The 22,484-nt window shown below is 39.2% G+C and overlaps 1 protein-coding gene across 3 annotated transcripts; it reads right to left on the bottom strand.

Annotated features, from left to right (window-relative positions):
- Nucleotides 1-1,893: 1,893 nt before the first annotated feature.
- Nucleotides 1,894-17,362, bottom strand: LOC6639817 (protocadherin-like wing polarity protein stan). 3 transcript variants are annotated; one of them, XM_047009991.1, is made up of 5 exons: nucleotides 15,725-17,362; nucleotides 8,319-15,663; nucleotides 6,324-8,243; nucleotides 4,232-4,238; nucleotides 1,894-2,167 (listed from the first exon to the last, which is right to left on the bottom strand). In XM_047009991.1, exons 1-5 carry the CDS (start codon nucleotides 17,226-17,228, stop codon nucleotides 2,156-2,158), a joined length of 10,788 nt encoding a protein of 3,595 aa, XP_046865947.1. In that variant the 5' UTR covers nucleotides 17,229-17,362; the 3' UTR covers nucleotides 1,894-2,155. The 3 variants fall into 3 exon arrangements, with proteins under 3 accessions (XP_046865947.1, XP_015034446.1, XP_046865946.1); XM_015178960.3 differs by lacking the exon at nucleotides 4,232-4,238; XM_047009990.1 differs by lacking the exons at nucleotides 1,894-2,167; nucleotides 4,232-4,238 and adding an exon at nucleotides 4,311-4,566.
- Nucleotides 17,363-22,484: the final 5,122 nt, after the last annotated feature.

The following is a 22,484-nucleotide window of genomic DNA, read 5'->3' as shown; positions in this document are numbered from 1 at the left end:
ACCCAATTACCGCATTGTAAATAACAAAAAACATTTTATGTGTATACATTTTTCAAATAAGTTTATTACACAATTCTGTATTTACTTTATTTAATTTTACTTTCATTGGATTGCGTATACTGGGCTTTACAATTTACAATTAAATGAATCAATTCGCATAAATATGCTTAATGATTTTGCATTATTTTATTTAATTTTTATTTCGTTTTAACAATGGCAACTGGTTTTTGTTGGTTTTTTGAGGGTTCCTTGATGCTATTTGCTGCCTAGTTTTCTGTTTGCAATCTGAATATCTATACAATTCCCACAGAAAACAATAAATACATACATAGCTCATACATTATTTATTTTAATATTATTTGTTGTTGTAGTTGTAGTTGTATTTGTTGTAAATTTACATTCAGAACACACTGCAAATGTCAATGGAAAATGCAACGGAAACTGAAATTGTTGACCAAAGCTTTTATTTAATTTTGTTTTTTTTTCTAGCTATTATGAATTTTTAATATGCATTATAGACATTTATTTGGTAGATATGTTTACTAACAGTATATGCTGTGTATGTGGGTGTGTGTGTGTGTGTTGATAAACGTTTTTTTTTTTGCAATCTATGTTTTGTTATTGTTTGTTGTTATTGGTTTTTTTTGCCGTGTGTTGCTTTTTTTTGTACAATATTTTGACAGGCTAAGCTAATAAATGCATTTAATTAAAACTTTTTCAACTAAAAATGGCAACGTGTGCAACAAAATTTCTAAGCAAATTAATTAAAAATTGTCATAGATTATCCTCTCATTTACATTTTCATTTCGAGTTACAGTTTAGAGTTGGATACTCAGTTTTAACTATCTGTGTAATTTTGGCATAATGATAATAAGCTCTCTCCGGATTTGAGTTTCGAGGCACACGACGATACATTCACTTCATACATTCACTCTTGCACATTTTTCAATGTGGTTGTTGTTGTTATTTTCTTTATTTTTTTCGTTTTGCTGGTTTTGCAGTTTCCTAACTACATACACACATAGTTAAAAGAAAATCATATTGCTAAACATTTGGCAGTTACAATAAATGCAACAAAAATACATTTTAATTGAAACTAAATGCATATAGAGTTGGCATTGTGTGAGATTGTTGAGCGTGTATAAAAAAAATGCATAAAATCAGTCTAACTTTTTAAGAGTAGAGTTTTGTTTTGTTTTTTGTTTTTTTTGTACACTTTAGTCAGACCTGTTGAGTCACAGGTCAGCAGGAACTTAGTCCCTGATTTACAAAGAGACTAACAAACATTTATGTTTTGCTGAAGCAATTTCAATATAGGACAAATTAAAGGCTTGGTACTGTAGAATGAAACTATACTAATCAGAGGACAGTATTAGCAGAAAGGTTTAGTGTCAATCAAAAGGATGAAAATTAATTGTGTATTTTCCCATAGCCCTCGACATATTCATCTATTATTTTTAATGTGCTGAGATCAACTCTTAGCATTCTAAGAGGATAAACTCGGCTTCCTTATTAATTTAGACTAATTAAAATCTTTTTTCAATTGAAATAATTCTAGCAGAAAATCGGATTGGAACTAAACACAAAACAGATGTGTAGTTTTTTTAAGGGAAGATGGTCATATCAAAGTTAGTTCGGGCAGACTGTCCACAATATTTGTGTTTAAATCAATACAACTATCAGCAAAATCTTGTTAGTTACTTTGTTGAGATGTTCTTTCATTTTTTTTTTTGGTACTAAAGTTCAAATACAATTTTAATGGCCTTAAGCCTTTTGTTTTTCATTTGTAAAGGGTAATTAAATATTACGTATGTATATTATAAGTATTTCATTAATATCGAAATATACTAAACGGTAGTTTTATTAAATAAATATGTATTTATGTATGTAAGTGTGTGTGTGTGATTGGCTGTGTGTATATGTACAAAATGTATTTATGCTGGCAATTTTAATGACTACCAGAGAGATTCGACTTTAAAATTTTTAAGCCTCCAGTTGAAGTTTATATTGCGGTTTCCTACGAATTGTTGCAAATTGTTTGGTTTGACTTTGCACCTGTTTCTCTCTCTGCTTCTTTTGTTGCAGTTTTTGCTTTTGTAGATGTAAATGATGTTTATTTCCGGTCGACAGTCGTCACACAGTGGTCTCATCATCATCAATATTCCGCCTTCGAGTTGGATAAAGAAAGAGAGAGAACGAGTAAAATTTTAAGTAAAATATGCCATTAATCAATTGATTTCTTATTCGACATGCAAAAAACTAGTTTAATATGCTTTTAGCTTACAGCTTAGAGATTTTGTATTTTAAAAATTTCTTCGTGCAAATATAGAAAATACTTTCTTAAATTTACGACATGCCAAAAATTCTCCATAAATTAAAATATAAATTATATTGTTTTCTTTTTAGTGTGAGTTTAGTAAGGAAAGAAATTTATGCATTTTAAGCTATTAGATAAAGTGAAAAAGCAAAGAATGTGTTAAATAAATTTTAGTTCAGTTCAAAGTGTTGGTGTGCAGATATATGTATGTATGTTCGGGATGTATTGATTTAATTGTGTGTGTGTGTGTGTGTGTGTGTGTGTGTGTGTGTGTGTGTGAGTGTGAGTATGGATTTCTATGTGTGTAGTGCTTAGCTGCTCTGCTTAATCCGCCAATAGCACACGATACAGTAACATAAGATAGTATAAAGTTCTCTTTGCTGTTTCGTTGGTGGGCACTTGGGGAGACAAATAGTTGACTTTCCAATAGTCAACTTATTTTCGCAATGCCAGTTGAGCGTTTTGAGGCTCATCTTCATATTAAGGTTAAAGTTTTATCCTCCAGAAGTTGCAAACTAATTTAAGCTTTGAAAATACATATCGTATGGTAATTACAATTCTGGAGTTCTTCTGATAAAAGGTTGGTTCTTGACCATTGCCTGAATGGCCAACAGAACGGCAGAATGACTTATCTTATATCTCTGTAACGTGGCGGATTATCATATCTAAACTATCAAAAGGGCTTAATTTCTTTTTTAAATTTTTGAATCAAGGGAATTAGTTTCTCCATGTTTAAAGGGATCGATCTACTGAAATAGTTTAACACTTGTATTTGTGTTTCCATTTTTAAACAGTTTCTAAGTCTTGTGATAGATTTTTTGGTTTGTAATCTAACTAACTCAATTGGGGGAAGAAGTTTTACGTTAATTTTTTTTTTCTATTTTTTTTTGTGTAGCATTTATACCATATTGTTAGCGACCAGGGATATTGTTGTTGTTGTTGCCTCTGCCTGCGCTGGAGCCAAATAATGTCAAACTGTGAAAAATGGCGTGGAAATTGTGTATGTGATTGTGTATGTAGAGTCACGAAAAGAGATTGTTATGATGTGATATGGATATATGTATATATTAATGATGATCAAACTTAGGTCTGCTTCGAAAAAAATTGGTTAGTAGATAATCAACAAAAAATTCAAATTAACATGAATATGCATAATGAATGGATGAAATGCAAATTACTTAATATTTACATGTTTTATGTTACTGCAATCTCAAATCACAAAATAATAACAAAAAACCAAATTATTTTAAGGTCATCAACTAACAAAAGTTGTCAGGTTAACTTAATTAATATTTACATTCAATTTTCAAACATTAATTAAATGAATTTGTAATTGTATTTACAATTTTACACAAAAATGGATGGAAAAATTAAAAATCACTTTCGGTCATGCCGAAATTTGTATACCCTTGCTAGTCGTTGTGCTCGTTTGTTTGAAAAGTAGTCCAAAAAGTATAGTAAAAAGTTTTACCTGGGAGAGTGCAGCACTTATAGCATTTAATTTTAAAAAATTAATTCTTATGAGATAAAATAAAATAATAATATAAAATATTGTGCTTCGATACTATATATCTGAGATATAAAATGAAGCTAGGTGCGTGCCATAATTCAGAAAAACGGACAGGGATGTATAAACTGAATGAGTCGAATGAGTGATCAAAAGCATATATTTTGTTTTTATCGGCTTTCTTCTAAACATTGCCAAAAACTCCCCTAAAACAAGGTTTTTCTTTTTGCAAGGGTATAGAAATGGGTAAAAATTAACAGTGAAAAAGGAAAAATTGTGCGGTAAAAAAAATAATTGATCAAGTTTTTAAAAATTTGGTCAAATGAAATTAATTATAAACAACTGAGAACATAATTGATGGACGAAAATGCATTTTCTTTTTTTTTTTCTTGTTGATTGTGTTTTACCTCTGAGCTGTAGGTTGTTGTTGTTGTTAGAGTTACGGGATGTCAGTGTGTTGTTGATGTTGTTTGTTTTATAAGATGAGAGAGACCAAGACCAAGACCAAAAGCCGCCATTGTTGATTTCATTTTAGAGTTAGATATGCGTGTGTGTGTGTGTGTGTGATTGTGTGTAGTTTAGTAGAGTTTTTGCCAAAGCAATGACAGAGGAAGAAAGAGAGAGTGAACGAGAGAGAGTGAGAGAGAGAAAGAGAGGGCGAGAGCGAGCGCAAGCACAATATGAAGAGAATAGAAGTGAAAGATAGTCAAATTAGATTTGCTTCAAACGTTCCCAGGACCAGCTGAAAGGACGTGGACATGTATAAACACAGAGATAAATATATATATATATATGTATGTATGTGTGTGTGTATGATTCGAGCGTGCATGAGTGGTTGTTGATATGTGTGAGTGAGTGAGTAGTTTTCGTATCATATTCATTTGCATTGTTTTCAGTTTTCATTGTTGTGAGTTTTCCCCCCACAGATTGTTTATTGTTGTTGGTTTTTTTTTGTTTTTGTGTTATTTTTTTTTTGTTTTTTTGCCATAAAGGAAAGAGAATTAGAAACAAAAGACCACAGATTAATTGTTGCTCGCCATCAAAAAGAAGAATAAAAATCTAAAACCAACCAACAAAACCAACAAAAAAAGTTAATCTTCTATAGGCCAAATAAGAGAAAAAGTTTTTTGGTTTCAACTCTTTTGGGTCTTGCAACATTGAATACGGAAAAAGCAATAACTTTGGCCAGCAGTAGGCAAAATTAGAACGCAAATCAAATACCAAAAGTAAGTAAAAACCATTTAGTATATATGTATAGGGGAAGAGAGAGCGGGAGCAAAATGGGTTTAAGCCAACTTGGATTACACCGAAGCTTAAAACCCATAACACAAAATGTATTTTCCTATTAGGTCAGTAAATGCAACAGATTTGTTAAAGGCTAATAATAATGTTCAATGATTTATAAATGTTTTGGTACAGTAGACGCTCAGAAATTGGAATTTTTAAAAATTCTTCATTTACCTTTGTTGGTCAAATTTTTTAAAATTTAACAGATTTGTCATTTATTTTTATACCCTTGCAGAGGGTATTATAAAATTGGTCAGATGTTTGTAACGCACAGAAGGAGACGTTTCCGACCCCATAAAGTATATATATTCTTGATCAGCATGAGAAGCTGAGTCGATATAGCCATGTCCGTCTGTCCGTCTGTCCGTCCGTCTGTGCGAATGCGTATTACTCAGCCGTCTTAAGAGCTATCGGTCTGAAATTTTGTTTCGAGGTTTTTTATCACCCGGGAAAAATAAAGTATGAAATTCATAAGGATCGGACCACTATATCATATAGCTCTAGAAGAACTAGAAGAAACATTTTCATAAAAATCGGAGTATGCTATGAAATTTACATATGTGATAATATTGGATATAAAACCCCAGATCCCAAAATATGAATGTGATCGGATAAATATAACACACACAGACGCAACGCTACATGAACTGTATGTGTATGCGTGCGTTGCTTTGCTTTGGGAATAAGGGAAGAAGAACAAATTGTAAAATAGAGAGTAAAATTGTTTTGTTTGTATATTGATGAATTGAGTTGCAGAAAACAAATTTTGAACATGTAAAATTATTATTACCAAGGACTGCAAGGGTATATAAACTTCGGCATAGCCGATGTTAGCTTCTTTGATATTTTTTACCAACTTTTTGGTATTTTGAAGTCACATTTCTATACTTTCTTGGAAGGTTTTCGTTAATATTTGACAATTGTTAAATAAATGACAATGAACTTTTAACTTTTCATTTAAATGTGTAAATGTAAATGTGTGTTGAAAATTGTCCCCTTAGGTAGGTAAATATCTGTTTCTGATTTATTGGATTTAAGAAACTAAAGAGGCGTCCCCGCTTAGATTCAAAAACTTTCACTAATTAAATGTGGTTCTAACTTACGAGCGTCTACCATTTTATGGATATAAATTTTTTATTAAACATCAGTTGCATTTACCTATTAACTCTGTGATTAGTGACTATTTAGAGAAAATTTGAACCGCAAACTTACTCAGTATCCGTTATGCTGGCCAAAGGCAGAGGACCCAGTGGCTGCATGGGAGCCACCATGCTAGAGGGTGGAGATGAGGCACGTGAACTATGACGCGATCCGCCATTTAGAGTATGGCGAGCTATTAGACCCGGATTGTTCATATCATTCACCATAATGCCATTCATGGAAGGAGCAGGAACAGGTGGAGGATGCATTAGCTGTGAGCCATGCAGAGATGGCGGTTGCCCTTGACTCAGTTTGCGGGCTGGCAAATGATCTTCTTCCGCTGTGTAAGGGAAATGGTAACCATTCTTATCTGATCCCTCCGAGAGACGATCCGAGGCGAGTTGCTGCAGTTGTTGTTGTTGCTGCTGCTGCTGCTGCTGTTGCTGGTAATCGTTTTTGAGCAGCGAATGCACTGAATGCAATGAATCTGTAGCATAATTTGGATGCCGCTGTCTTTGCAGACTATAATGACCGTCCCGTGACCCATAAATATCAGGAGTAATACGATCCTTTGACAGATAAGGTGAACCACTGCCCAGTGTCCTCTGCTTATCGTAAATACTGTCACTCAGATACGCAGCATCCGGATGGAAACTGCGCATGTGGCCAATGGTCTGAGAACCACTTCCTCCCACACCACCTGGATAGTCCTTTTCGCTGCCATAATGACTGGGCGGCGGTTTGTATGAACCATATTTGTCCGCGTACTGATCATGTCGTCCGTACAAACTCATACTATCCTCATAACCATCTCGAGCATCTCTTATATTCTCAAGGATCGATGGAGGCATGTTGATTTTATTATGATGCTGTTGCAGGTAACTGGTATCGGTGAGATCAGGATTAGGCAATGGATTGGGGGAAATCGTCAATTTCTGACCCATATGGACATGCTCATTATCGGAGCCCGTATCCTGGGACCAACGTCCCACATTATTAGGAGGATGTCCAGATTGTAGATAAGGATCTGCTAGTTGGTTGGACCAGCGTGGCGCATAGACTGGCGGCTTATTGATGCTGGGAAAGAGTTGTGGGCTCTGTACCACATTCAGTTCAGGCGGAGTTGTAGCTTGAACATGTTCAGTTATATTAGGCAGATACGATGAAGCTGCCGGAGTGGAACTGACAGCAGTACTGCGATGAGTGCCACTGGAGCGAGCTGTACGAGACTCGTCATCGTCACTGGAATGACTTGAAGCTAGTTCCAATGATCTGCCATCGGTTTCAGAGCCAGAATCCGAATCTTTGCGTTGTCGCTTTGACTTCTCTTCACTCCTTCTTCCAGTGATAGATGACTCAAATCCTCTTAGAAAACTTGGAGCATCGCTGGCTGAGTTGTAATTCGAGGTGGACGTGGAAGTCTGTCTTAGTTGGCCATCACTATAGGGGCTAGAACTGGTCTTGGCTGTGCTTCTAGAGGTTGTGCTACTGGCACTGATGCCGATATTTCTTCTGGTTGTGCCATCATAGGTTCCCGCAAGGAAGTTATTTGGTCTCGCCGTGGCGGTTGTGCCGTTTACATTATGCGAACTGTTGCTCACTACCATAGAGGAGTCCAAAAGAGGCACCTTTCTGCCCATACATCTCAGACAAGTTCGTTGGAGATTCTCTCGGACTCTTTTATTGATAATGCAATAGCCAATGAGGCAGAACAGAGCATGCAACAAAACGACTCCCGAAAGCAATAGACTCAATAACTGAGAGTGCTCCGAAGCGGCTAGAACAGCCAAAACCCACATGACACCCATGAGGGGCAGAGATACTACAGATAGCCACAAAAGAGTCCTTAAATTGCCAAAGCCAAGCACATGATCCTTGAGTGTGAAGGCAGCTTTCACGGAGACAAACAGGATCAGCAGATTAACCAGCGACATGCCAGCTATGGGACCTACAAGCCACCATACAACAGGCTCATATACAGACAACCAACAGCTAGGGACAGGAAGATAGAGAAAGAAACCAGATTAATAAAGACTGATTTAAAGGTGTACAAATTTAGATACTTACAACAAACTGTTGCCATATTCATGTGCTCGTACGCCGACAGACAAACCAACAACGACAGCAGGCGCACCATAGCCCATGGCAAAGTAGAAGCCCATCGGACCATGATTTATGTCTCGCATTTCGGTCAACATGCGATAAAGATGCACACAGTCAACAGTCGTCCAGGCGAACGCAGCCAACCAGAAGTAATGCAGACATATGGCAATCAGTTTGCAGGGGAATTCACTCTCCAGCTCCAGAAGATTACGACGTGACTGCATTCCAATGAAGAAAAGCAATTCGGCAAAGAATACGCACAATACAATATTCTGATGTATGGTGTTCGAGTTAGTTTGCTGCCCTCGTAGTAGGCCCAAAGCCACTAAAACTCCCAGAAGCAGTGGTAGAGATACCATGAAAGCAGAATATGATGTTATTTGCACTAGCAGAGATGGCTCTGGTATATCCTCGGGGTCTATGATATCGACAATTACTGCATAATTTGAAATGTGAGTGCAACTGCAATTGATTAGAATCGGTTGCTGAGATGACAGAGAAAAGTCACCATCGAAATCGGGAATCTCAGTCTGACAGCCGAGGCGTGTCCATTGATTGGTAAAGGAATTCCAACGCACACACTGAGGGTTCGACCGAGGACCAAAACGTGACGAGTCCATATCCAACCACATTTGCAACTTAATTGGCTGGGAGAGATGTGGTGAACCCAGCGAGCGATAGACCAATTGCTGGTTTCCATTCATTTCTTGATCTGTGGGATATATAACCTCAACTTGACGCTTTACCAAACGACGATCTCGATATATGGCTTCATTTTCACCCTTGGATTTCTCTTCACTGGATGTGGGGCCCTCGTAATTGGGATTAAGCTGTTCGGGAGAATCGGGTGACACTTGCTCCTCACCAGAATTGCCATGGAATTCAATATCGTCCAGATTAATGTGTATATGAGGATCACTTTCCAACGAAGCCTCGTTGCTATGAGCTTCCAGTAGTTCGCCTGAGGAACCGCCTGAGGAGGCGGGTCCTGGTATTTCATGAGCAGTAATCCTTATATCCTCAATCTGTTGTTCACTGCTGCTTGATGGTGCCTTAGGTACATCAAATACTTCTACAAATTGTTGCTCTGAGCTACCAGTGGCCGACGATGTTACCGAGGAGCTAGATGATACAGAAATTTTCCTGGAGGGAATCTCAAAACGCTCTCGTTCCCTTTCCGCCGAAGGTACTAAAATTTGTAATGACAGTATGGGCGTGGCCAGCTCGACATCGACACCCCATCGTCGTGTAATGGTCTCATCATATAAATCCGGTAACAACTGACCCACATCCTTATACTGAGCATAGGCCACAATGGCACGATAATCATTGCCTCGATTACCACTTCCTTGAGAGGTAATCTCATCACTCTCTGGTGGTGTGATGCCAAGCATTTCTAGGGGAACCAATACCTTGGTGAATTTATCAAATTTCATTTTATCCAGGATGTAATTATTATACTTTGGAAAGCTTATGACCGGCCTTTGCTTGGAAGAGTGTTGCAAAAATCCACTGGTATCTGGTAGTACCACACTCTCGGTGGTAAAGGCATTCGGTTTTAAATACTTGCTACGATGATATTCGCTCAACTGTTCCGGCTCATAGCCAAAGAGGGATTCAGCAGTGACAATATCCAGACCTAAAACCATATTCGGTTGCACAATCTCAAAGGGACTGGTGTAGGTGTCGTGCTGAGAGCGGGCCAGTACGACCAAATATTTGTTAAAAGCATCCACCAAGTCGTCTGGACCACGTTGTATCAATTCCGAGGCCCTACGCCACTCGGCATCATATTTACGATCCAATATAACACTCGCTGCATCAACTAAATTCTTAATAAAATATTTATCTTGGCTATGTGACAGATTGAGGCCACTTTGCATTAACTCGTAGTTAATCAACTCTTGTAGTAGGCCTTCGGTGACCAAGAGATCTGCGCCATATAAACGATCATGACTGAATTTCAATTCATCCGACAAATAGTCCATGTCCAACTCATGCGACCAGACGTTTCCATTGGCATTAAGTAGAAATGATGATTCCATTTTGTAGCGTCTGTTATTGGGTTTTGTCACCGACTGTTTGCTGACCCCACTGCGATCCACTGCTGCGCAGGATCTTTGCAGTTGTTCTGCCATTTTAATGGCCACAAATGAGTTTAGTTCCAATTCAAGTTTCTCAAGTTGGGCCAATTGTCGGCGCAGCTCTACAAATGGCTCTGATGAGCAGTTATACATGTCCGGAGTTGTCCAACTGCCCGTTTGACTGTCACAACTGCGTTGACCCTTACCACGGGCGGGCAGAGGGCAATTCTCTATGGCGCTACTACCAAGTGGTGTACGGGGCCACCAGATGCCAGCAGCAAATGAACGAGGGCAGGCATCATATACCACTTCGCAGCCATTAAGAGTGACTTCGGCATAGGGATTGGAGCAAGAGTCACAGCGGCGTCCGATTACACCTTCACGACACTCACACTGTCCAGTCAAGCGATTACAGGCACTGTTGAAGCTTCCTATGGAGTAACAATCGCAGGATAGGCAGGCGGTCTCGTTGGGTGGCTGATAGTGATTCGTTTTGCAGTAGCACTGACCCGTCGTCTTGTTGCAATCCGGATGATAACCCTGCTTGAGATTGCACTTGCAGGGTCCACATACGCGTTCACCCCACCAACCTCCCGGACAGGGTTGTTGCAACTCTCTCTCACAGTACTCCCCGTGTTGATAGCTATTATTGCACTCACAACGATAACCTCGGGACAAACTGATGTTTGCTCTGCATATTCCAGATGAGCAGGGTTTTACCGTACATATTGGAGAACAATCTTCGCCGACATAGCCTTTGTTACACTCGCACGTGGTGACGTCCCATTTGGTAATGCATGTCGAGTGAATGGGACAATTTTCCATCGGACACTGAGCTCTCGATTCACAGCCATCTTCGACATTCTCTCTTATGGTGGGTCTCGATAATACCGCCTGGCCTGCTCCTATACGCACATCTTGCAGACATCCCTCGAACGGACTGATATTGGCATCCACAGCTCCAATCGTTCCGTCCACACTGCCCATTACAATTTTTCCCACATACAATCCCTGCACCTTCTGGGACATAGGCACTGAGCCAATGCGTTGTCCATAATCCACTGAGAATTGAATTTCCGATCCCTGTTGCCATTTGATTTCCACACGATGCCATTCTCCATCCGATAGATATGCTCCGGCCAGATACATTGGCTCGTTGTCGTAGATATAGTAAAGAATGCCGTTCTTCAAACTAACCACAGCTGAACTATTTTGTCCGATTTGTATCTGCATTATAAAAGCATTCCGCTGTCTTGTCCGTAATGAGAATGAAGTTAGCCAGGGCAGTTGAATGGGTCGCAGTAGGGGATTGAAACTTAAGCTACCATCACCAGAGAAACGCCATGGTGCTGGTATATTATCCTGACAATTGATGCCCGCATAACCTTCTGTGCAATCGCATGTATATGTGTTCCACCCCTCAAGACAAGTGCCACCATTGAAACATGGTTCCGATGAGCATAATGGCGACTTTTGCGGACATCCCGAAATAGTTCCATTATCGGCGACGTACGAATTCAGATCGATATAGCGCTCATCAATCCGCAAATCGGAAATACAACCCACAAAATCTCGATTTGCTACTGGAAAGTGGGCGGGGATGCGAGGCAGACCACCGATCTGCAAAGGTCCTGTTAGATCCAAGAAACGATGGCATGTTTCGGTTAATAAGGCACAGCGTTTGTCCAACTTTAACGTGGTATGATTGGCACAGCTCCAACGTTCGCCCAGTTCTTCTCCAGCCAAAGCGATGGCCGTGTCACATTGATCAAGAACCAAAGTCACACTACGATTGAAGTAGATAATCTCAACCTCATGCCATTTACCATCGGAAATCTTCCACGGCAGCACTGAAACACTTTCGCTATGATCTCCCAGTGAATAGGAGAAATTAATATGTCCATCCAATATTTCCAGGGCTATGAAATCGTGCAGTTCATTGTAACGTCCATTGTAAAGGAGCAGCCCGTTCTCTTGAACCGTGGCGAATCTCAACTTAAGGTTGAAGCGATGCCTCTGCTTGAGACTCTCGAATGTCAGAAAAGAGTTGCGCGAAAATGAACGAGATCTCAACTCACAGGTAGGAGTATATGGTGGAGGTTGAGAGCTCAAATAGTGATTATTGCTCATGCATGACGACAGTGAACCCTCACAATTGGTGGACATACAGGCGGGTAACTCACTGACATTTGTCTCACAATTCAAACCAGTGTGGCTGGCAAGACACACACATGTGTAACCTCCTTCGCGCCTGACACATGTCCCTCCATTTTGACAAGGATCCGAGTAACAGAGATCCACTTCAGTGTCGCATAAATAATGTTCCTTACTGCCTGTAAAACCCTCAGGACAAGAGCAGGCAAATGTATTCACCGGATAAATGGGTCGGAAGAGCACCGTATCACTGTGTATAAATTCCGAGGCATTGCCAAATTTCAGTACAGTTAAACATTCTTCAAAATTAAGGCATGGTTCACGTACACACAGGTTGTCATCGAATGGAAGGACCTCCACAGTGGCCAAACGAGCCAATATTGCTCGATTGAGATAAACTCTCTCCTGCAAGTATTGAGGAGTATAGAACTCCTCATGGGACACATCTGGTCTCTTCGCCGAAAAACTCACATTCAATATCCTTGAGGTGACATCCGTGTCATCTTGAATGCTAAATATAAATATATTCTCCTTAGGACATGGTATAATGGCCGCCAAGCCATCTAGGAAAAAGTTAAGCAATGGCGATAAAAATGCTTCTTCGGTCATTTCATTTAGTCGCACGGTTACCGAATTAAATAGCATATCCTCGGTAATTAGTCGCACAGATAATTGCATAATTGCTTTCAATTCATTAATTCCATCGGACACTGATACTTCCATTGTGGCGAATTTTGGAACATTGGTATTCAATTGCGGACTAAGTATTAATCCTCCGGATGTGCTATTTAGACGTACCAAATTTGCATTATTTCCCGATAAAATGCGATAGTTCAATTTATCACTGACATCCGCATCGAAGGCTGGGATACGACCTATTTCGCCACTGGGAAAGTGATCACGGAAATTGTTGAAAATCACCTGAAAGTCACGCAATACTGGGGCATTATCATTGACATCGGTGACCAAAATCTCAATATGTGCATCATTACGGAGAGGGGGAGAGGCCGCTCTGACTACCAATTCGAAACGCTTTCGTGAGGATTCATAGTCCAGTTCTGTCATGGTTAACAATTGAGCTCGCTCCGATCCCGGACGGGTGACCAAGGAGAAGGCATTGGAGTCATCGCCACCTATAATGGAATAGTGAACTACCGCATTGACCCCCTCATCGGGATCATGGGCGTGTATTTCACCAACTACAGATCCCACAGGGGAATTCTCTGGCACATACAAAGTAATCTTATCCGACGCAAAGGTGGGTGGTGAATCGTTGACATCCTCTAGTCGTATTTGCACTTCTACCGTACTCGAGAGCGGAGGTGAACCCTTATCAACGGCTATGGCTGTCAAATGATAAATGGCCACACTTTCCCTGTCCAATCCTTTGTTAGTTCGTATCGTTCCCGATGTGGGATCAATCACAAATGAACCATCCTCAACATCACGGTCACTTAGCAAATATTTTATCCTTCCATTGAGTCCTATATCTGGGTCACTAGCCGAGACCTGAATCACTGATGTTCCAACTAAAGCATCTTCGAGAATGGATGATTGATAGAGAGGATTCTTGAACATGGGAGCATTATCGTTAACATCTGTGACACTTATTTCAACATCGGTGGTGTCACTCAATGATGGATTGCCGCCATCCTTAGCCGTCACAGTGAGCAGGTAACCACTAGTTGTTTCCCTGTCCAGTGGGGCATTGGTGACTATCGCTCCTGTTTGCTGATTAATTGAGAATGGATCGGCAGTGCCTAAACCATTTATACTCTCCTCATTGAGGGAGTATGTTATCTGAGCATTAATTCCGACATCACTATCCGTGGCAGAAACCACAAGAACTGTCGTACCCACTGGGGCATCTTCAAATACAGATGAACTGTATGGTGCATTCTCAAAGATGGGGGCAAAATTGTTGGCATCGGTGATATTAATGTGTACAGTGGCTGTATCTGAGCGTCCTCCTGAATCGGTGGCTGTGACTGTGAGCAAGAAGCGTTTTTCCTGTTTATAGTCCAAGGACTGGGCGATAGTTATAAGACCTCGTCCATTCTGTGAGGTGATCGCAAAACGTCCACGTGTATTTCCTGTGCTAATCTCATAATGCAAACGTGAATCCTCATCGGGATCAGTTGCCGTTACCGTCGTCACTGGAGTACCCGGTGGCTGATCCTCACCCACATTGGCTTCATAGTATTTCGGATTGAAGTTCGGATCATTGTCATTCACATCTTGCACTGTGATAACCACCGAAGAGCTGGCCGACTTTGGTGGAACGCCGCCATCTTTGGCAACCACCTGAAAGGTAAAACGACTCTGTTCTTCTCTGTCCAGTTGCTTAATGGTCTGGACCCATCCAGTGCGAGGATCTACGGCCAGAGGAAAATTATCATCACGTTCGGAAATGCTGTAGCTTATCTCTGCATTGGCTCCCTCATCCGAATCGTAGGCTTGAACACGTATGATATTGTAGCCCACTGGGACATTCTCCAAAACACTCTCTTGGAACTGAGAGGTATAGAAGCGTGGGGCATTGTCATTGGCATCAATAACATTGACCAGCAATTGAGTAGTATTACTCCTGGAAGGACTACCTCCATCCTGAGCACGTATAACCAGACGATAACTGCGTACACTTTCGTAATCCAATGGTTTAACTAAACTCACATCTCCGGACATTGAATCTATGGAAAATTGCGACTGGGTATTGCCACCAATAATGGCGTAACGTATGGCCGCATTATTGCCCTGATCGGCATCTGTGGCTCGTATATGGGCCACTGTATTATCCTCGCTGCTGCCCCACTGATCCTCTGGCACTTGGACTGTATAGGTGCGTTCGCTGAACTGCGGATAGTTATCATTGTCATCCAGGACTTTTACCAAAACACTAGCTGTGGCCGTCTTGCGTTCACTTTGCGCGGAGGCCATGTCTGAGGCCGTTACCACCAAATTATAACTATCTGAGGTTTCACGGTCAAGACTGCTTCTTGTTGAGATCACACCGGAACGAGAATCAATTCGAAAGATGGGCATCTCCTGTGTCTGCGCCAAGCCCGAGCCATCTGCAAGGTAGAGAAAATACTGATTTTTGGAAAGGATTTCCTACAGTTTAGCCACACTTACCTGTCACTGCTTCAATGCCATATTCAATTTCGGCATTTTTTCCTATATCCTGATCTGTGGCGCGTAGTGTAATCACTGTTGAACCAACGGTCGCACCCTCACGAATGCTAGCCTCAAATTGTTCCGCCTCAAAGGTGGGACTATGATCATTACAATCCAGGACATTTACTTGCAGCGTGGTTGTGCCCGAACGTGGTGGGAAACTGTCATCAGTGGCAACCACACGAAAATAATGGACATCCATCAATTCACGATCCAAACTCGCCGATGTAGTCACTACACCTGTTCGCGAATCCACTTTGAATAACGACTGAGAACGGGAGTCGAGCAGAGAAACCATCGAGTAAACCACTGGCGAATCTTCCGGGTCACGAGCTCTCACTGTGGTCACAGCTGCCCCCGCTGACTGCTCCTCCTGTACGGAAGCAACATACAATGCCTGCTCGAAATAGGGCGATTGGTTACGTAGCTCACGACGAACTCTCTTCGCTATATCCGTATCGTTGAATTCCTGATGATGATAAACAATCTTTAGACGATGATCCGAATCGACTATGTCGTGGCGATTGCATCGTATGTTAAATGTGATGCTAACTTTCCACATAGATTCGTGAATGCAAACATCACGACTGGCCACCAAGTCGCGATTTTGATGTTCAATGGCAAAACGTTCATCGTTGACATCCAAAAAGTTTACTCGACAATGTTGGCAAACTGATTTGGGTAGAAAGGCATTCAAACTATTAATAAACTGGGAACGCCTCAGGCAAATTTGATTCCATTTATCTGTCGTGTGTATGGCGTAAGATGCATAAGTCTCTGATATCCATTGCTTGGCATCGCTAATCCTGCGATGCAGCGCTGTCTGCAGATGCAACGGATCTTTATTTTGACTCGAAGAGCGTCGCTTGCGACTTAGTATTCGATGTCGCATCTCATTGTCAAAGGTGTCCCCAAAGATGAGATCTCCAGGACGAAAATTTGTACTATTTTCTCTATAAGCCAATTCCAATTGATTCCCATCGAGTAGTTTCAAATCCATGGCAGATCTTCTACGTCTCTTGGAGTAACCAGTATTATCTTCCTCTTCGTAGTGATGATGGTGCAATTCTTGCTCCACTCGTCTGTCCTCATTGCATTCGTGGCCCGATATGAATATTCTTATCGGTAGACTATAGTAGTCTATGCTACGCAGACGATTTGATGTGGAATCCACATAAAATGTGAACAGGTTTGGATAATATATCCCATCACATTTAAGGGATTTCTTTAACTGAATTTGTCCATCCTTATGACTAACTGTGACTAGATGATGCACAAAGTTAGCTGATTTATGCGCATTGATTTTATAATGCCTCTCCGAGCCCAACTTGTACACAGATGCATTGAATATTACGGTCCCCGGTGGGGTTTCCTCATTCACAATAATTAAATAGGCATTTGTGTGATAATTTGCCAACTGCAGAAGCAGGAGCATAAGCCAGAATCTGAATTTAGTTGGCATGGCTATCGATTCTTTCTAAATCCTTACTTGGATGCGTGAAACAGTGTGTGTGTGGATTTGTGTGTATGTGTGTGTGTGTTTTTGTGTGGCCAAAAAACCACAACTTAATGAATACTTCTATTCAATTATCATCGGTGGGCCTGTAAAAAGAAAAAAGAGCAAAGACAAAAATTAAATCAATTTATGCCCTGAAAAGTATGCTAAAAAAGTTTGCTTAAAATTTCTTATGCCTTTGACAGTTTAAATGTTGCCTTTGACTTAATTAAAACCCGAATAAACTCTTGAAAAACGTTCCATAACAGCAGGCAGCAATTTTTAATTTCGCTTTCTTCGTCTGACAAGAGCACACAACAAATTTTCTCTTCCTCTCTCTCTCTCTCTGCCAGTCTTCATTTCTCCGTTTTCCAGCTAAAAATGAAATTTGATTTCTTCTTTCATTTTTCCTCCTCTTTTTTTTTTTTGCTTTCTGTGTTTGCCATATTTCATAGAGAATTTTTCTTATTTTTTGTTGTTGTTTTTCATTTACCCCTTTGAGGCAGCTTAATCAGAAAAACCAAACATTTTTTTGCGGGGTGAGGTGGAGAGCAGCCAACAAAATGTCACCATATGATACCAAAACAAAGCTCGAATGACCATTTACTCATATTCAGACAGTCAGTCAGTCGAATCTGGCTGGCCAGTGCAGTTCTGTTAAAAATTTAATGAAATTCGATTTGATGCCCTCTATACTCTCATTTCATTCAATTTGCCTCTCACTAATGAAAGTCGCAAGTGCATTGGTCTGTTAATTAACACAGGGAACACGTTCAGAAGACCCATCGACCCCTTCACTTTCCCCTTCTTTCTCTCTGTCTTTCATGGCAAAGGTTGGAGGTTAGAGTTTCGGTCATTTTGAATTCAGTTTGTAAGTAAACAGTTCACCATTCCTGGATTTCATTGCAATCGAGGGATAATTCTCACGTTCAACGAGAATGGGAGCGGGACATGTTTTAGTAACTCGAGGCAAAATTATCACCCCCCCTCCACTGCTACCACCCCCAAAACATTGCGCATACGCAGTGTGGGAGTAGTAAAAATTCATTGCTAGGCTTACAACCTGCAAACAATAATTAATGCGTGTGAATTTTTCACGTCTTCAGCGAGTTCGCCCGTTCCTTCTCTAAACATTAATTGCAGTGTTAAAATGTTTAATTAAAATTTCAGTCTGGGCCATGCGGACTATGACTATGACTATATAGACGTGTGCCAGACCCAGACGCTGCCTTCTCCACCTGCTCAGTTATTGTTTTATGTGGTATATGCACACCACACCTGCAGCAGAAAAAATGCAGCAAGCTCTTTTCATGGTTCGTCAAGCTTGAAACAAATGCTGCAAGCCGCAGAAAGAAGCCAACACAGAGTTTCAAAGTTTTTATGCATTTTAGGTGTGATTCGATTTAATTAACACAATTATTTATTCCCATCTTAAAGTCGTGTAGTTTCGTTAAAAATTTAAGTCTCCAACAAAACGAGGATGAATTAACAGAAATTTATATATATATATCCTATATCTAAAGACTATAATTTTAACCACTTAAAATTATTTCAAGTAATTTCCTTTACTTAATACAAACATGAAAGAAATCTGTGAACTTGTTTTAATAATTTCATTCTAAAAAGGCATAGCCAAACTTTCAGAGTCTTTTCACTTAATTAATAATGAAACATTTTTGTTTTGGTAATTTGCAAATCCACAAACACGAAATTCAAAATTCAGAAAGTTAATTAGTGTTTTGCCCGACAATGTGTCTGGCATTTTGTTTTATTGCCCTCGTCGCACTTCCCTTCTCACTGGCTATGATGATATATGGCTTCGACTTTTGGCAACCCTTCAGAACTCAGTACGTCAAAAAATTACATGAAACCTGCGAAATTTTTTCACATGTAATATATACCAGATGGCATTTCTGTTTTGCCTACTTTGGGGAGTGGGTGGAAAACAACCGCGAGAAAGGGTTGTGCTTGTTGACTCATAAATTTGCGCCTTTTACGAGAGAACAGCTGGAAACTTTTTAAGTAGCCTCCACCCAACTGGAATAGCTAGCTAGCTGAAATATTATAGAAAAAAATTCAAAAGAATTAGCAAGATAACACTGAGATACCCTGCATTGTGTAGAGATAACGATTGCTAATACATTTTGCAGCAGTTTCTTTTTACCTTTATTGAGTTTTTTTCACATATGTATATACTTTATTTTATCCTGAGTCTACACTCTTTTGTTGTGAATATCGTACACTAACCATAATATTATTAGATCTAAAACGATCAGTATTTGTCTGCTCATCCGTCTGTTTATATACAAACAAGCCGCTTATGCTTTGAGTTGTTTCTATAAAACATTATTTTTAAGTTTGTCGAAAAGGGAGTGATTGAATACCTAAATATAAAGATATGTAGTTAATATAGAGCAATGACACTACGAAATCTGCCCTATTGTCAGGGAACTTTTAATAATTATTGGACACACAAAGAATGTTTAGAAACGAAAAATGTTTAATGGTCAAAGACTGCAATATTCGGCAAAACCTAAGTCTGTTTCTTTGACATTTACATTTAATTTTGTTTCCCACACAGTCTCAGAAGCAGTATTTTGATTAATCCATGCTGGTGTGCTTTGCATTTTGTGTATCTTACATATACTCTTTGACCTTATAATTACATGGTATACATAAACCTAAAAGTTCTGCCATTCTTTGTTTTTTATTTTTAACTTTTTTCGCCTTAGTTAAAGAGTGAGTGGGGAAAATGCAAAGCAGAAAATGAGAGAAAAAATCAGGCGAAACGTGTCAACTGTTGGCTTGATAAAAATTTATCACAGCTTCGCCCACCTGGTGACGTGGTGGGCGTGATCAACTTTTCTTTTTTGTGCTTTCTGCCTTCTTCACGTTTTTTTTTATATTTTGCTCTTTGTGGCTAATGAGCTCGAGAGTTTTTTCTTTCTGTAATTTGAAGAACCATCATCATCATCATCATTGGAGCAGGTCCAGAAGGACCCTTAGGGTGTTGTTGTGAAATGACAATAATAAGAAAAAGGAGCTGATTTTTTAAATTTCTTCCTTTTGATGCTTATGAAAATTGAGCATTATTAGGTAGATATTATGTAAGCAAATTACAGCCGCTTAAGTTTGAAATTTAATTAAGTTTCTATTCTCTTATGAAAAATGTATTTCAAGTGGTTTGATTGTTGTATTGAAAAAGTTGTTAAGTGACTAATAATAGCAAACAAATTAGTATAAATCATATGGCGTGACCAAACGTTATTAAATATTTTCAACTCAAACAAGAAAGGCAATAAAATTCTTTGCCAGACAGAAAAGGAGTTTGCGTGCCCCGGAAATGCGACTGTTGTCTGTTGACTCCTGTCTAGACTATAAAGGCACATTCATATGTGTCTCTAGGGGGGTAACATAATACATACAACTTACCACCTGAATACACCTGTATGAAAGTACAAGACGATAAAGTTAACTGCATTAAAATGTTATTAGAAAGAAGATGGGAGACAGCGTCACAGTGTGTACAGAAAATGTGAAAATGTCTGAGTATTTTAATGGTCAATTTAAAAAGGACCCAAAAGCAGTTTTTTTAGAGTCTCAGTTGGAAATAAAGTATATGTTTAACGGAGAAGGAAACAGACGTTGCATTGGTATCGGAAACAAGCAAAGGGAAACGAAGAGAAGAAGAAGAGTAGCCCGCAATGAAATAAAAACTTACACACATTCACCCACTCAACAGACAAAGAACTCAGAATGAAAGAGAAGGTTTTTATTTTTTACTTTGTTATGGAAGCGCTTGAGGCAAACCAACAACCAAGCAACAACCAACAAAAGCAGGCAACAAACCTATGACCAAGTCTCGAGTATATTTGGCCAGCCAAATGCAATTGAGTTTAAAGGACAAACGAGCACATGAATGCTGCCTGCACATGAAAAACTCTCCTACGACATAACAAAGAATCGTAAACGAGAAGTTAACCGAAAGGAAAGGGTAAAGGAAGCTTGTGACTTGACTTGCGACATGGCGTACAAATTAAAAGTGTGCCACAGGCTAGAACTGAAAACTACAGCATGAGTAGTAACAATTGGCAAAAAGTGATGTGATTTTTCTCTTTACTTTTACTCAGTTTACATTGTCGTAGAACTTACAGATCCGGCAAGTTCCAAATGTAATGCAAATCCTGTTCGTTTACATTTTCCCATTTTATTCTCTTCCGTTCGCTTTCTGATGGTGCGCTTCATTAGATTTCTATTGGCATTGGCGCGTATCGTGTCTGAGAGATTTATGTGCTACAAGGAACTCACTTGACATTTCTACTTAATTGTTCTTAGGATAACGCATAGATTCAGCTAACTAAGCGAACCAACTAAAGTTTCTACGTGACACAAAATCAATGAGTTGAAGACTCTTAGCTCTCCTTTTGGTGTAATTTCATTGAAATTTTTTGAATTGGCTTAAAGCTAAGCATTTAGAGTAACTATTTTGTTCTTAAGCTGTTCTTCTGTTTCAAACTCACAATGCAACGTTTTGGCTTTATATAGGATAAAATATACATGAAAGGGGAACATATCTTTTACTAATGTTAATAGCTGGACGAAGTTTTTTTCCGTCAAGATGTTATGCAAATTATTCTTTATTGCTTGAAGTTGCACCAACTCTGCTTTATTAGGACAAATATTAACATTATAAACAAATGGTTACGCTGCACACTTGGCTAAATCGCGAAAAAAAATAATATAACAATCGATATATTTATCTTTTTACGGACTTACAAGCTTGGTCAATAAGATATTAAATTAAACAGATCTTGTTGACCTTTGAATTTTTTGCATAGAAATCCAATTGTTGGATAATCATTAAGATAAAAATTTAAATAATAAATAATTATTTTTTTATAAAATAAATATTTCTTTAACTTTGAAAATAATAAACATTCTTAAGATTTAAATATAACGTTGTTTTGCATGTAGACAAATGGGTTATGTAGGCTTGCTTGCATTAACCAAAATTTTTATCATATATATAGGGGTTATCGACAGTGCTATCATTTGAATTATTCATTCCAAGTTTAAGCTACATATGTACATTGTCTACTATTCTCGAATTTTTGTCACTTATTATTTCGGACCAATGTGCGCTGAAAAGTATGCTATGAAAATGGTATAAGTGAACAAATATGCACACAGAGGAAAGCAGAAACGAGTGGAAAGCTATACCAC

This window comes from Drosophila willistoni (genome assembly GCF_018902025.1).
Source record: "Drosophila willistoni isolate 14030-0811.24 chromosome 2L unlocalized genomic scaffold, UCI_dwil_1.1 Seg196, whole genome shotgun sequence".
Classification (NCBI taxonomy): Eukaryota; Metazoa; Arthropoda; class Insecta; order Diptera; family Drosophilidae; genus Drosophila; species Drosophila willistoni.
This window is presented reverse-complemented; position numbering and strand designations above follow the sequence as displayed.